This window comes from Pyrus communis, chromosome 14 (genome assembly GCF_041283825.1).
Source record: "Pyrus communis isolate YQ-2024b chromosome 14, ASM4128382v1, whole genome shotgun sequence".
In the NCBI taxonomy this organism is placed as follows: Eukaryota; Viridiplantae; Streptophyta; class Magnoliopsida; order Rosales; family Rosaceae; genus Pyrus; species Pyrus communis.
Genome location: NC_142578.1, coordinates 18,033,775 through 18,047,576, shown reverse-complemented (window position 1 = coordinate 18,047,576; position 13,802 = coordinate 18,033,775). Strand labels below are relative to the sequence as shown.

General features: G+C 36.4%; 1 protein-coding gene across 1 annotated transcript; it reads right to left on the bottom strand.

Moving 5' to 3' along the window:
* Window positions 1-8,533: 8,533 nt before the first annotated feature.
* On the bottom strand, window positions 8,534-10,581 carry LOC137712041 (uncharacterized). The gene is made up of 4 exons (XM_068451189.2): window positions 10,480-10,581; window positions 10,151-10,283; window positions 9,545-9,617; window positions 8,534-8,894 (listed from the first exon to the last, which is right to left on the bottom strand). Exons 1-4 carry the CDS (start codon window positions 10,508-10,510, stop codon window positions 8,646-8,648), a joined length of 486 nt encoding a protein of 161 aa, XP_068307290.2. The 5' UTR covers window positions 10,511-10,581; the 3' UTR covers window positions 8,534-8,645.
* Between the last annotated feature and the right edge of the window lie 3,221 nt (window positions 10,582-13,802).

Genomic DNA, 13,802 nt, shown 5'->3' with positions numbered 1-13,802 from the left:
GTTCTTCTGCCACTCGAAAGTTAAATCCCCTCCATATGGATGGTTATACAAGAAGGCTTGATTGAGGAGGAAAATGCAAAGCTACGACTTCAAGAGTTAGAAGCACTCGATGAAAGAAGGCTTGAAGCTTAACAACACTTGGAATGTTACCAAGCACGGCTATCTAAGGCATTCAACAAGAATGTCCACCCAAGGTCTTTCAAAACTGGAAATCTTGTCTTGGCATTACGAAGGCTTATCATCATAACTCATAAGACAAAAAACAGGTTCACATCAAAGTGGGATGGACCTTACGTAATACAAAAGGTCTACAATAACAGCGCCTAATTAATCATGGCGGAAAACGGCTTAAAAATCGGCCCCATCAATGGCTAATTCTTGAAGCGTTACTACCCCTACACCAAACAAGCAATGTTCATCGCCTGGATGAGCCTAAACTGCACACGGCACAAAATTGTTGGCCTACATGAGCCTAAACTGCACACGGCACAAAGCTCATCGCCTGCACGAGGCTAAACTACACACGGCAACAATGCTCTTTATTCACACGAGCTTAAAATGCGACGCCCAATGCTCCTTGTTTACACGAGCTTAAAAGTCGACACACAATGCTCCTGGCCCGCAGAGCATAAACTGTGTACGGCAAAACAAAACGAACAAAAATATCAAAATCATCATCAAAATCACCATCAAAACCATAAAAAACAATCCATCACTCTTTTGAACTATGTCATGACTTGATCCCTCCTCAACCGAGGGTACGTATGCAACTTGAAACTTCAAAACTTCAAGTACAGTCATATCACCAACAAAAAAAAAATGCAAACACTTTGAAGAATAAGGAGAAAATTCAAATTGTCAATACTTTATTTCTTTAAAGGAAAAGGTCGGCTCCAAAGCCTTATTAAAAAAAAAAAAAGGCTTAAAGTACAAAGAACGAAAGACACTACTTGAAAGCTATGTCCCTAAAACTACAGCGACGATCTTCAAGCAAACCTTTCAAAGTCTTCAAAGTCTCTACATCAGTGGGAGACAAGGTGGGCAACTCTATAGCCGTGCCTTTTTCTTGCTCTAGGGGTGAAATCTCTTGTTGATGTTAAGAAAGTGTAGCTTCCTACTTCGAGAGAACACCTTGAAGTCGTGATGCTTCGATTTCCAACTGCTCTCGCTCTCGCGCCAATGCTTTTAGACGTACAAAGAATGGAAGGATGACTATCATAACTAAACAAAGATGTGTACATGGCATGATAAAGGCCCACGTTGGTAAACACATCTTTAGATCAGCTCAAGACATCTTCAAGCCACTCCCAATAAAACTCAGCAAAGACAGCCTCTCCAGTAGTAGACAAGATGCCATTCTAAGTTATAGCTCCGTTACGGATGCGATCGCCAAGAAGCTCAAACGAAGCCGGTGGATTGTCATGAACATGGTGTGAAGGATTTAAGATAAGAATCCTCGATGTACACTCATTCTTCTTCGTATTTGGTTGACCAAAATCTGTTTCCTCCCAAGATACTTCAAAAGACCACGACCTGGTATGCATCGAGTTGTCTTTCGCAGGAAGAACAAGCGCCTTAGGGCCAGTCAACGGCACACAAAGCTTCAACGTCATTCCTCTATTTTACGAATCGCCTTCATTCGTAAGCATGGTGATGGTATTGCTCTTAAAGCACTTGAAAAATACTATGGCTGCAATAAAATAAACAAGGCAACATAAGCATAAGAGTAGGGCGGCAAGAAGAAAAAATTGCTTCACTAAAGCAAAAGACGTGCGAGACAAACCTCGTAAGCGTTGAAAAATGACGATGACAAAGTCACAATGACGAAAAGAAATTAGTCACAAAGCTTGAGCAGCACAGCAAAAAGGGCAACTATAAGACTGTGCTTCAAAGCACGCTATAGTAGCAAAGAAAACCAAAATGCTACACAATCACACTACACAACCCTGCAGTGATTACGCAAGCAATTTCTTGCATTGCATGACAACGTCACCATTGAGGAAACTGCGACCAAAAGGCACTACACAACGTAACCTCGTTGCAGTCTTTTGCACAGCACCACGCGGTAAAAAGTGACGCACTACAACAAGCTCCAAACACCAAAACTCACGGTAGCAGCAACAAAAAAAAAAAAAAAAAAAAAATCCCACGGCAGCAAGTAGAGTCAATGTGCACGGCAAGGTTTGTTGTGCCAAAAATACACACCTAATTGTCCTATAAATAAGGATTAATTGATTTCTAATGCTAGAGGGTGAATACATACCAAATAGCAAAAGGAAAATCAAAAGAATGAAGTACATTCCAACCAAAAGAAGGGAGCAAATTCCAAGCAAAAAATGGCAAGGTGATTTCGGCCACAAAGGGAAAAAAAAATGTTGTTTTTGCAACAAAATCAACAAAGAAAAGAAAAGGAAACAATAAATAAATAAATAAGGAAAAGGCTTCAAAATTTCCAAAACATTAAAGGAAAGTACCTTTCCTTGCCAAAATACAAAAGGTAATCCCTCCAAAGCAAGGACAAGTCTTCAAGTTTCCCAAACCAAGAGGGAAAACACTTCATTGGCCGAAAAAATGGCAAGGGAAAGGGAAAAAAAATGCAAATCCTACTTACCCAAGGCCAAGCATTAAATCCTTCCAAAACCTTGAAGGATATCACCCTCATTGCCGAAATTGAAGGAGGCTCCTACTAAGGAAGGAAAAAGCATTTTTCCTTCACCCACAAGGAAAAAATCCAAGCCTCAAACTACACCAAATGTATTTTGTCAAAAAATTATGGAAAATCAATACGCACAATAAGTATGTGCCAATTTACCCATTTTCAAAATTTTCATTCAAGATCAAGCCTCTACGGCCCTAGAAGAAAATTTCCATTTCATTCAAGATCAAGCATCTACGGCCCTTGAAGAAAATTTTCATTTCATTCAAGACCAAGCCTCAACGGCCCTTGAAGAAATGTTTCGTCTAAGAAATACGCCTCAACAGCCTGTGACGAAATTCATCATTTCAATCCAAGAAATATGCCTCAACGGCCCTTGAAGAAATGTTTTGTTCAAGAAATATGCCTATACGGCCCTTGAAGGAGCAAACTAATTCAAGATCAAGTCTTGAAGACCCTTAAGTTAGAACATTCACATTGCAAGACTTCAAAACATGCTTCCTACATTTGACAAACACATGCTTACAATGCGGCTTGAAGTGGGGGCATTTGTAGACATGTAAATTTCGTTGCATGCAAATGATGCATCACAAAGCTTCACGTGGCATATGACTCATCACAAATGGATAAGTCATCAATGACATGTGGCACAAATCAAGCAAAGGAAGCTCAAAAGCATTCCTAAAATGCGGCAAAGGGGAAGAAATCTCCTTAAAATCAGCAAAGGCCCAAATTGCTCCCAAAACTGGAAAAAAAGCTAAAGCATCTTCATAAAACAAGCAAGAATTGAAGATTGCTCGCAAAATAGGCAAGAAAGTCCTATAGATTTTGGCCAAGCAAGGGAAAGTGGCTAAAATCAAGACACAAAACATGCCTAAATTCTCCCATGGACAAATTAAGACACAAATCAAAGCCAAATCCATCTAAAGGCAAGCTTTGAGAAGTCTATAAATACAAGGTCCTTAGACAAGCATAGGTCGACAATTTTTAGATTCAAAGGCCGAAATTCTTACATTGAGAAGAACCTCTACCAAATCTTTGAAGACTAATATGCTACCAAAGCTCTCTTCAAAGAACATACAACCAAAGCTGAAGCTTTCTTTCGACCAAAGCCAAAGCATTCCCTCGAAGAATCAACAAGCACTTGTGCCGATTCCTTCAAGACTTTGTTACAAGCTCAAAACTTGTAACATTGTTTGATTCAAGATCAAGTCGCCAAGACCCTTGAATCAACAAAGTGCTACATCAACATCACCTTTGCTGCAGCCCTAAACCTGAGGTGAAGACTATCCACACATTGTTTCAAGCTCAAAACTTGAAGCAATCGTTCAATCGTTCATCCGAGATCAAGTCATGGTGACTCTTGGATCAACAACCTATGCATCTACATCAAATTTGAAGACTAAATTAGAGGAAAATTGTAAAAGGAGATTGTAACCCTACAAATTCATCAATACAAATCTACTTTGTACACATGTTCTCGTTTCATTCATTACAAAATTTTCATGTTTACAATAATATAATCATAAAGGGAAAAGATCTTATAGTATCCTAAATACAAATTATTCAAGCACCAAAGCAACAATACGCCTCCTTCTCTTCAATGGAATTTCATCGTCATCTTCAAGATCTCCGAATGTTGATAACTTAACTTTATTCGGATCATCCTTTCTCTGGCTCTGGAAAATCATGGTCCCACTACTACAATAAAAATTCGAAAGAGTATCAAGATCACTGTTCTACATATTCCCGCCTAGTGCAGCTAGGCCTCGCCTAGGTGTTAGATTACTGGCCACCGCCCCGATTAATGACTAGGCGTTTGAAAATTAAGAAAGGGTATCTAGACCTGCTAAGGCACCCGCCTAGACCGCCTAGCTCACTCAGACCCGTCTAGGCACCAGCCTACGTCGACTCACCTAGAAAAAAAGTAGATAACTTTCATTTTGTATTTTATTTTTTTCAATAAATTGTAAGAGACTTGTTGCATAGTTAAATAAACACACATTATATGCTTGTTCCCCATGTTTTTATAATGTTTCAATACTCCATAATATATATGTCATTCTATTTTGTAGTTTATGATTAAATTATATATATTTTAAGTATAAATAAACACTTATTTACATGAAATATAATAGATTTACTTAAATCCGCTTAGTTCGCCTATGCGCTAGGCCCTAACCCGCTGCCCGACTAGCGCCTAGGGTCTTTTAGAACCTTGATGAAGATTATCTGGCCAAAGGCGCATCATGCTAACTAAATGTAACCCCCTCATAGTCCTTTTTTTTTAGCCCAACTCATCAGTTGCAATAATTGGTTCAAATTCAAAATTTGAAAACATTCAAAAGTATTTAGGTGCTACGTTTGACCCATTTGGTTAGAGATAATATATAAGTATGGCCTAACATTGTTCATTTAAAAATAACTTTTTGAAGGGTTATAATTCTAGATGGGATTGTATTTAGCCCTTTCAGTTGGAGATGGTCTTATTGTTTAAGTCTAGTTTAATCTACATAGCATTGTTAAATTGGGTATTATATGTCTCGTGCATATGCCACATCAATACACAAACTTAAATTTTAACAGAATTTTAATAAAATGATGATTTTGATTTGCGACACTCATATCCAAAATGACATTAACCAACTTTTAATCGACGGATCATTTTGAGAAGGTGAGTCGATTTGATAATCATGTAATACTAGCCTCTCCACACGCACTCACATGTGTGCGAGAGGCATTTTCTTATTCACGGGCGCTGCACGTCCCTAAAGATGTTTTGCGTTAATTTTTTTTTCATTATAATTTTTAAGATATATTTTTAAAAAATATGGTCCAAGTATGGAGGTGAGGTTGAAATATGCAAGATAGCTTTTAGTGAGTGCGTGCGAGGTCTTTTGTTTATAACGGAGACATAGCGCCCTAAAGATGTCTTGCAGTAGTTGTTTTTCATTGTAATTGTCAATGTATATGTTTCAAAAAGTATGATACCAAGTATGGAGGTGAGGGTTGAAATCTGGAAGATGGCTGCACATAACTGCAAGCAATAAATTTGAAGTTGTTGACGTGGATACTCTTTCACACACAGCAGTGCCGATAATGGTGTTCTCTAGCATTACCTTTGCAAGCATGAAGCATGTACAATATAACTTATTTTTCTTTTGCTTGTATTTTAAAATCAATTAACTTGGGAATTTATTACTTCGAAAAGCTCATAATGTTTTCATTGGTCACTTCACTCAGGCTCGTCTTCGGCAAAGGATCATGATGATTTGAAGACCTCAATGTATTGTTGTAGAGCACAAAGCACATACTCATGAGTTATTGTCTTTGTTTGTTGAAGGACTACGTTAATAGGGGAAAATATTGTTTACCAAAATGTAGAACAAAGGTGAAATAGGGAGAGCAGTAAAATATGATGTTTGTGGTGCTTTTTGTACTTGGGGTCGGGGGTAAATTTTATTTTATGTTTTGTTTTGGTTTTTTTTTAATGCAAATTCGGATTTAGTGGTAACTGATGTTGTAGTTAATTTTTCAGTGGAGTTGTGTTGTGCATTGTGGGAAACAAAGACCATGATCAGAGTTTGGTTTGATGGGAACCAATTGGCAGGAAACATATATGAAGCATTTGGCGTCTATCCGAATTTTCAATACATAGATCTAAGCAACATAAATTATATGGTGAAGTCTCACGCAACTGGGGAGAAAATGAAACCGATTACAAACGTAAAATGAAGTCAACCTTCTTATAATTGAGATTTATAATATGAAGATTCACAACCCAAAATACACAAAATTATAATAATCATGTAAGAACAGATATTGAATAGAGGGCAAAAATTATAATAATCATGTAAGAACAGATATTGAATAGAGGGCAAAAATATTTTCTAAAATGGAAGTCCATCTCTTCCTCCTTTGTTTTCTTTTTCTGGCCATGTGTAACTGAAACGACCCAAGCAACTCTCTAATGCGTGGAATCGTTATCAGATTAATCTTTCTCTAGAGTAGCATCGGTTCCCCCCCTAAAGTGCATGTCGTCTTCTTCCTCCTCTTGATTTCTAGAGTCACACGAATGGTTTTACATTCTGAAAATGATGAGGAGAGAGCGACATGGGAGGAAAGAGTGAAGCGTCCTGGGAGAAAAGTGAACTGACTCTTCTTATCCTTATCCTTCTCCACATTCCAATCTTTATCTGTGCCTTTGCTTCCATTCAAGTCTTTATCCTTCTGCACATTCAAAGAAACAAAGAAAATGAAAAGACTGACTTATTTACCAGATTGCACCATTTATATATGAAAGGACAGCCCTGGTCATGGTATCACTTGTGAGGATCCCATGTTTTCTTATGATCAAATGATTAAGTGTGAAGTTAATCCACCAAGTACAGCTTATGCTCCTCCTCCTTCCACGCAACACCTTCCCATATCAAAAACCAATCAATGCAACAATTAGTCAAGTAAAAATAATTAATCCAAAATAAATGAACAAATCGAGATAATTTAATTCCATATCAGATATGTGAAAGGTAGGTGAGATATGGAAAGTAAAATTAACGACCTGAGAGTGAAGATGATTAATAAAACCAAGTGGCAACTACTAATTGCATTTTCAAATTTGAACGCCACTTTTTTTTTTTTTTCAACGTGTTTAAATTATAACTCCTCAGTTTTGGAGATAATTGTCTCTCTTTTTTCGCAAATAGGAGGATAATTAGCCAACTGTTCATCTTCAAATATTGTCCAATATTTTAGATTGAATTGTAGAGATAAAATTAAGAAATTGAAGAAATGTGGCATACCTGTAAAGAAGGTGGATGGATTAAGGTGCAAAACAGGCAATCCTCGTTTAGGTTTTCCTTCTGCAAATTTGTCAAAGCCTCCTCAAGCCAAAAACAGAATGCCAGTATCAATTACAAAGAAAACAAATTTCAGACCTCGTTACTTGTTTGTTCCACGATTAGTAAATTCCAGAGACTGATTTGTAAAAGAACTTCAATTTAATAATTATGTGAAAATGCATCAGAAGATTAATATTAAGGAATAAGGAGCACTATGATAGAGAGCAAAATACAAAAGTTTAATAATTGAGAACTATGGTGGAGGAATTAAACTCAATTGACCAAAAGAAAAAAAATATATAGTATCACCTACTTTATCGAATGACCAGTTCTTGTTGGTTTTTCACCAATTTCATCTTCTCCTCCGGGCTCCAGCAAAACAATTTCAATTTGTTCTTTTTAGGTTCTTTTATTTTGTGCATTATTTACATCTCCTTCCGCAAAACTACTTCCTCTCCCACGTTTGAATTTATTTTCATGCACGTTCGCGTTTATTTCTACAAAACTACTCCATTCACACGCTTCAAGTGTTCAAGTCCTGAATAGCAGTTCTAATTCTAAACATATTAGGGTTTTTTTTATTTCTATTTTTTTTATTCCGTTAGTTTTATAATAACGTGAGTCTGTAAACTGAAGGCAGTTTGAAAACTGCAGTCTCTCCCACGTTTCTTTCCTCAATTTTTTTTCAAAATTTTCTAATTCTAAACGTATTAGGTTTTTTTTTTCATTCCATCAAATTTTACAATAATGTGAGAGTCTATAAACTGAAAACTACAGTCTCTCTCCCACTTTTCTTTCCTCAATTTCCCAACATTTTTTTATTTTCGTTTTTTTTCTTCTTTTTTTTAACGGCATCTGTCTCTTTATGTTTTGTTAGCAATTTGTCCTTGTCTTTTGAATTTTTTGGGTTTTGATTGTGAAGGAAACAAATGAGCATTTTGGAAAGCTTCACCAAACAAGGGCTCTCACTTTATACATACATACATACATATATATATATATACAAATACCAATGTATTATCATCTACAACACAAGTTGAGAACCAAAATAGTAATTACATAATTAACAGAATGTATAAAATCATTGATAATTTGACAATGATTAAATAATCAAATGTAGATTTCAATCGATGATCCAATATGATGGTTTATACTTTGTTAAGTTTAGCGAGCACGAAGGCAGTAGCAGACGTGATGGCTGGAATGAAGAAAGCATTAGGAATTGCACGAGGCATGATTCGTTGCTTGATGAGGAAAGCGGTGAGTGGAACACCAAACATGTATATGAGTGTGTCTTTGGCTCCAACGCCGGTAAATCCTGTACCCACAAGTATTTCTTGTAAAATCTTTTGAAACTCTTCCCTTTTCAGAGAGCTTCCCTTGCCTTGGTGGTGTTGCTGCAGCATTTTTTTATTTTAGTACAACGATATATTTCTACAAGAGAAGGACTTTGGCTAAACAATACAATGACCAACCTAATTTGATATCGAATTCGCCATCCACTATATTCAAACCTAAGACCTCTCACTTACAAGTAAAGATAAATACTACCAGATCATAGTACTGAGCGGCTGCAACATATTTTAAAATGAATATTATTTTATCATATCATCGTGTATATATATATGCTTGTGACGTAATGTCTAGCATATCAAACTAATAAATTATCTAAAGTTTACGGTCGGCGACCTAATAGTCATTTACACCATATAATCAGATTATACTGGTATATTATTTCACTTGTTATAATGGAAGTGAACAATATAAAATGTCCAACCACTTTTAGGATTCATATTAATAAAAATAGATGAATTCACGTGTTATCATAATGTATTTCGGGTATATTAAAAAATTGCTTCATATTTGGATCATACTTTCTTACAAAACTAACGGCGTACTTAAACTCGAACATTTTGTGTGTGTGCGCGTGTGTAAAATATGACAAGCCCAATATTTATGGTACGTACGGTAGCAAAAATTAAGAACTTCAACAAGAATTGATGTACGGTAGCAAAAATTAAGAAATTCAACAAGAATTGATGCTTACTTCGTATGCTTTCTTGAGTTTGCTTTCCTCTGGGACGCAAAATTGGGTGCTACCGAGCTGTTTGTTGATTTTTCTGGCAAAAATAATTATGGAATTAAAGATTAATTACACCAATTATTAGTATCCTCTGTATAGTCGAGATATATACTCAATGGCAAGCATATGAATGCAACATATTTTCTCTCATGTGCATGGGGTTGTGTTTGCATGGGTTGCGCATGACACGGTTCAATCTAATGACACTATAACGACACTCTAGCAACAATAGTCTATGCAACAATCCAACGACACCATAACGACACCGTTATTGGTTGTGCACAATCCAATCTTATTGTTGTTGTTGCAGTGTCATTATAGGTGCCAGATTATTGTTATGACGTTAAATTGTTGTTGTTGTTGCAGTGTCGTTATGGCGTCAGTAGACCAAACCGTTCATGCGCGCCTGATGGCGCACAAAATCCATGCCCAGGAGAGAAAATCTGATGCATGCAGATAGTTTTCCAATATAAAAAATTAATGCGTAGAAGCTAAATGCAGAGATTCTGGATCATGCATGCATGGGCTAAAATGACAGCGAGTAATTGATTATAGGATGTATATATATACTCGACAGCTTCGCATACGGCTCTGTAGAATTCAGTTGCGGTTGGTTCCCCGGTGCCACTGCCAGCTGCAAAATGAGTGTCATAGAACTTCTCGATTATGGGACTAATTTCTTTAATCTTATTTTCCTCCGTTCCTGCACAATAAAAATGGTAGTTAAGGGGCTGTTAATCTGCAAAATATACATAAACTTAATAATTTGTGTTCCTGATGCTTCTATCAAATATAGTCAAAAGCGTTTTTTAGCGTTAGAAAACCATATTATAACTAGCTTGATACATAGAAGCAATCCTAAACACAAAGAGAGAGAGAGAGAGAGAGAGAGAGAGTACTAGGAGCCAATGTCTTGAGGGTTTGGCCCATTCTTTTATGTTTTGCAATGTTTTGTGCTGCTGATTAATACAGAGAGAGGAGCTATAAGCTTTGTATGTGTGTGTTTTAACATGCAAGAAGCGCATAAAGCATCAATGTGACTTGACTTGTGGGGTGGAAATAGCATATATGCATATTATGTTATGCACTCTTGCATTGCATGTAACACCATTGTTCAAGGCCTTAAGCAACGCATATTCCAAATTTCCAGCTGCATAGTTTGGGCCTCTGACATATGGCTCATCCTCAATTTTTTTTTTTTAGTACGATCAATGTTTTACACTAAGAGAATAAGAAGAATTTGAACTCACGATGTAATTAGTTTAAGAACAAGACCTTAATTACTAAGCAATCCATGACTTGCTTGTGTACTTCTGAAATGTTGTCATGTGGTGCAATCAATCAACTTTTATAACTACAAGTGATTGATCAGAAAATGGACCATATAAATTAATTAATGGATAATATTAGGAGGCTAAAAATTTTAAACTAAATTTGCAAATCAAATGATTTGGTTGTTGATAATTGGATTATTACTGAAGCGTTGATTAACATGCTTATTTCCTATTGGTGACACACACTGTTCTAAAAATCCTCGCTTAGCGCTGCCTAAGCCCCGCCTTGGTGACACATCATTTGGTTTGCAATTTTGGTTTAAAATTTTGATCTCCCTAGCGTTAGCCTTAATTAATTAATTCCTTCATCAACAATACTAAACTATTGTTCATATGTAAAATATGAATCTTTCCTTCCACAATAATTTATTTGAGCGAGCTCTCCTTTTGCACTTATGTGACATCCCACATTGTCCAGGGAAGTGATTCTTATATGTATATTCTTATCCCTACCTAGCACGAGGCCTTTTGGGAGCTCACTGGCTTCGGGTTCCATAGGAACTCCGAAGTGTTACGCAAGAAGGGGGCTAGTGCAATCCCATGATGGGTGACCCACTGGGAAGTTGTTTGTGAGTTCCCAAAAACAAAACTGTGAGGGAATGGTAAGCCCAAAGCGAACAATATCGTGCTACGGTGGTGGAGCGGACCAGGGAAGTGATCCTCCCCGGGCAAGAATGTGACACTTTGGTATCAGAGCCTAACCCTGGTTGTGGTGTGCCAACGAGGACGTCGGACCCCTAAGGGGGGTGGATTGTGACATCCCACATCGCCCAGGGGAGTGATCCTTATATGTATATTCCCATCCCTACCTAACACGAGACCTTTTGGGACCTCACTAGCTTTGGGTTCCGTAAGAACTCCGAAGTTAAGCGAGAAGGGGGCTAGAGCAATCTCATGATGGGTGACCCACTGGGAAGTTGCTGGTGAGTTCCCAAAAATAAAACCGTGAGGGAAGGATAAGCCCAAAGCGGACAATATCGTGCTATGGTGGTGGAGCGGACCCGGGAAGTGATCCGCCCCGGACCGGGATGTGACACTTAAGTTTGAATTTCTCTTTCCACAAATTAGATTAATTTAAAGTAAACTATTGTTCATATGAAAAATAACTATTGTTCCTATAAACTTCAAAATCCTTTTCTAGGTTGCCAAAAAGTTTAGAGGAATTTAGAAAAATAATGTCATAATCTTATGAATAATATGCACACTTGCCACTCAGATTGGTCTCTGCAAGATTATTGTGGCTTTCCCAGTCCTTCAAAAAGTTCTAAAAATTGGTCTCGTTCTGCCGCTGGTCGTGGGTCCCCAAATCAGCTAACAAGGTCGCGGATTGGTTAGCATCCTTCAAAATTTGGGAATAAGTGTTTTTACGTGGATCGATAAACTTCCATCTTCGATGGTCCACATTCTGAACAAGAATGGCTTACCATGTCCCCCTTGAGTTGTTTTGGTCAGGTGTTGGGAAGAGACGCTGCTAGTTGGTTGGTAGTGTCGTCTTACTTTTATCTTCCCAGCACTCTATTTTAGTTGTTGTTTTGTTTTGTACTGTTGTGTTGGTAGGCTTCCCCTTGTACTATGTTTTAGTAATGCTATTTCCAATTAATAAAAAAAAAAGAGTATGCTTTAATAAATTTAAATTTATTAAAAAAAATAAAATTGCTAAAGCATCCAAAATAACACAGGACACGTCATTGTTACATTTTTGGATATTTTTTTTTTCCCATGTGCTTCTGGTTTTGAATCTGGCAGTATATTTAATAAGGAAAACTAATAAAAAAAAGTTTGAAAACTTTGAGTTTTAACGAAATGACAAAATAAAGGGTAAAGTGAATATTACCAATATTGACTTTTTAGTATAAAAATATTTTTTTTTGTTAAAATGAATAATACCAGAAATTTTTCGTTAAAATTCTCTATTTAATATTCTCGAATATTAAAACTGTCATCGATCTGAAGCCACCTATAAAAACTCGACCACACAAATCCCACAAATATTACCAAATCACCGACTTAACCTCCAAAACTTTTACAATGCACTGGGGTATAAGATATCCCAAGCATTTTAGTTGTTAAATTTTAATTTGTCTATTTGATTGAAAATATAAACGCTAAAAAATCTTAAACATTTGATACTCCAGATTTCCTCAACTTCACAGGGGAAGGAAACTATCTCAGTTGGATATTGCGACGCTCTGTGAGAAAATAAAATTGTTATTCTTACCATTTATTTGTAGAAGTAGGATTTTCTTCCCTCCTATTCTCCTCATCTCCTCTCATAATTTCCATTTTGTTTCCCTCTATATATATATATATATATAATTAATATAAGATGCTGACATAACTTAATCGTGATCATACAAATAAGAGGAGAGTGAAGGGGAGAAAAAGAGAGAGGAGAGAATCCTACTCCATGTTTGTACCACTATTTAGATCATCTCTCTTATAGAAATGTGACGCACATATGTTAATAGTCTCTACTTCTATTAGAAACTAGCCTCTCCGCATGCGAGAGAGCTTTTTTATAATCACGGGTGCTACGCGTCCCTAAAAGTTTGTTGCTTTAGTTGATAATTTTTACTCACAAGCGCCACGCACCTCTAAATTTTATTTTATTTTTATTTGTAATTCTTGATAATAAACTGTAATACATACTAAACTTTTTTTTTTATATATAAATTTATTTTCAAAAGAAGATAATGTAATATAAGATTCACTCTTTTCCTAGGAATACATTGAAGAGATACATAAATTTAAACATAATTTTCAATGGACTCATGATTTTGCATCTTCATACAAACTACAAAGCCTTTTTTTTTCTTCATAAAAAGATAATAAATTTTTCTGTATTGGCTTTCTCTTCTCCACGAACCAATGAAGTGAAACATTGTTCT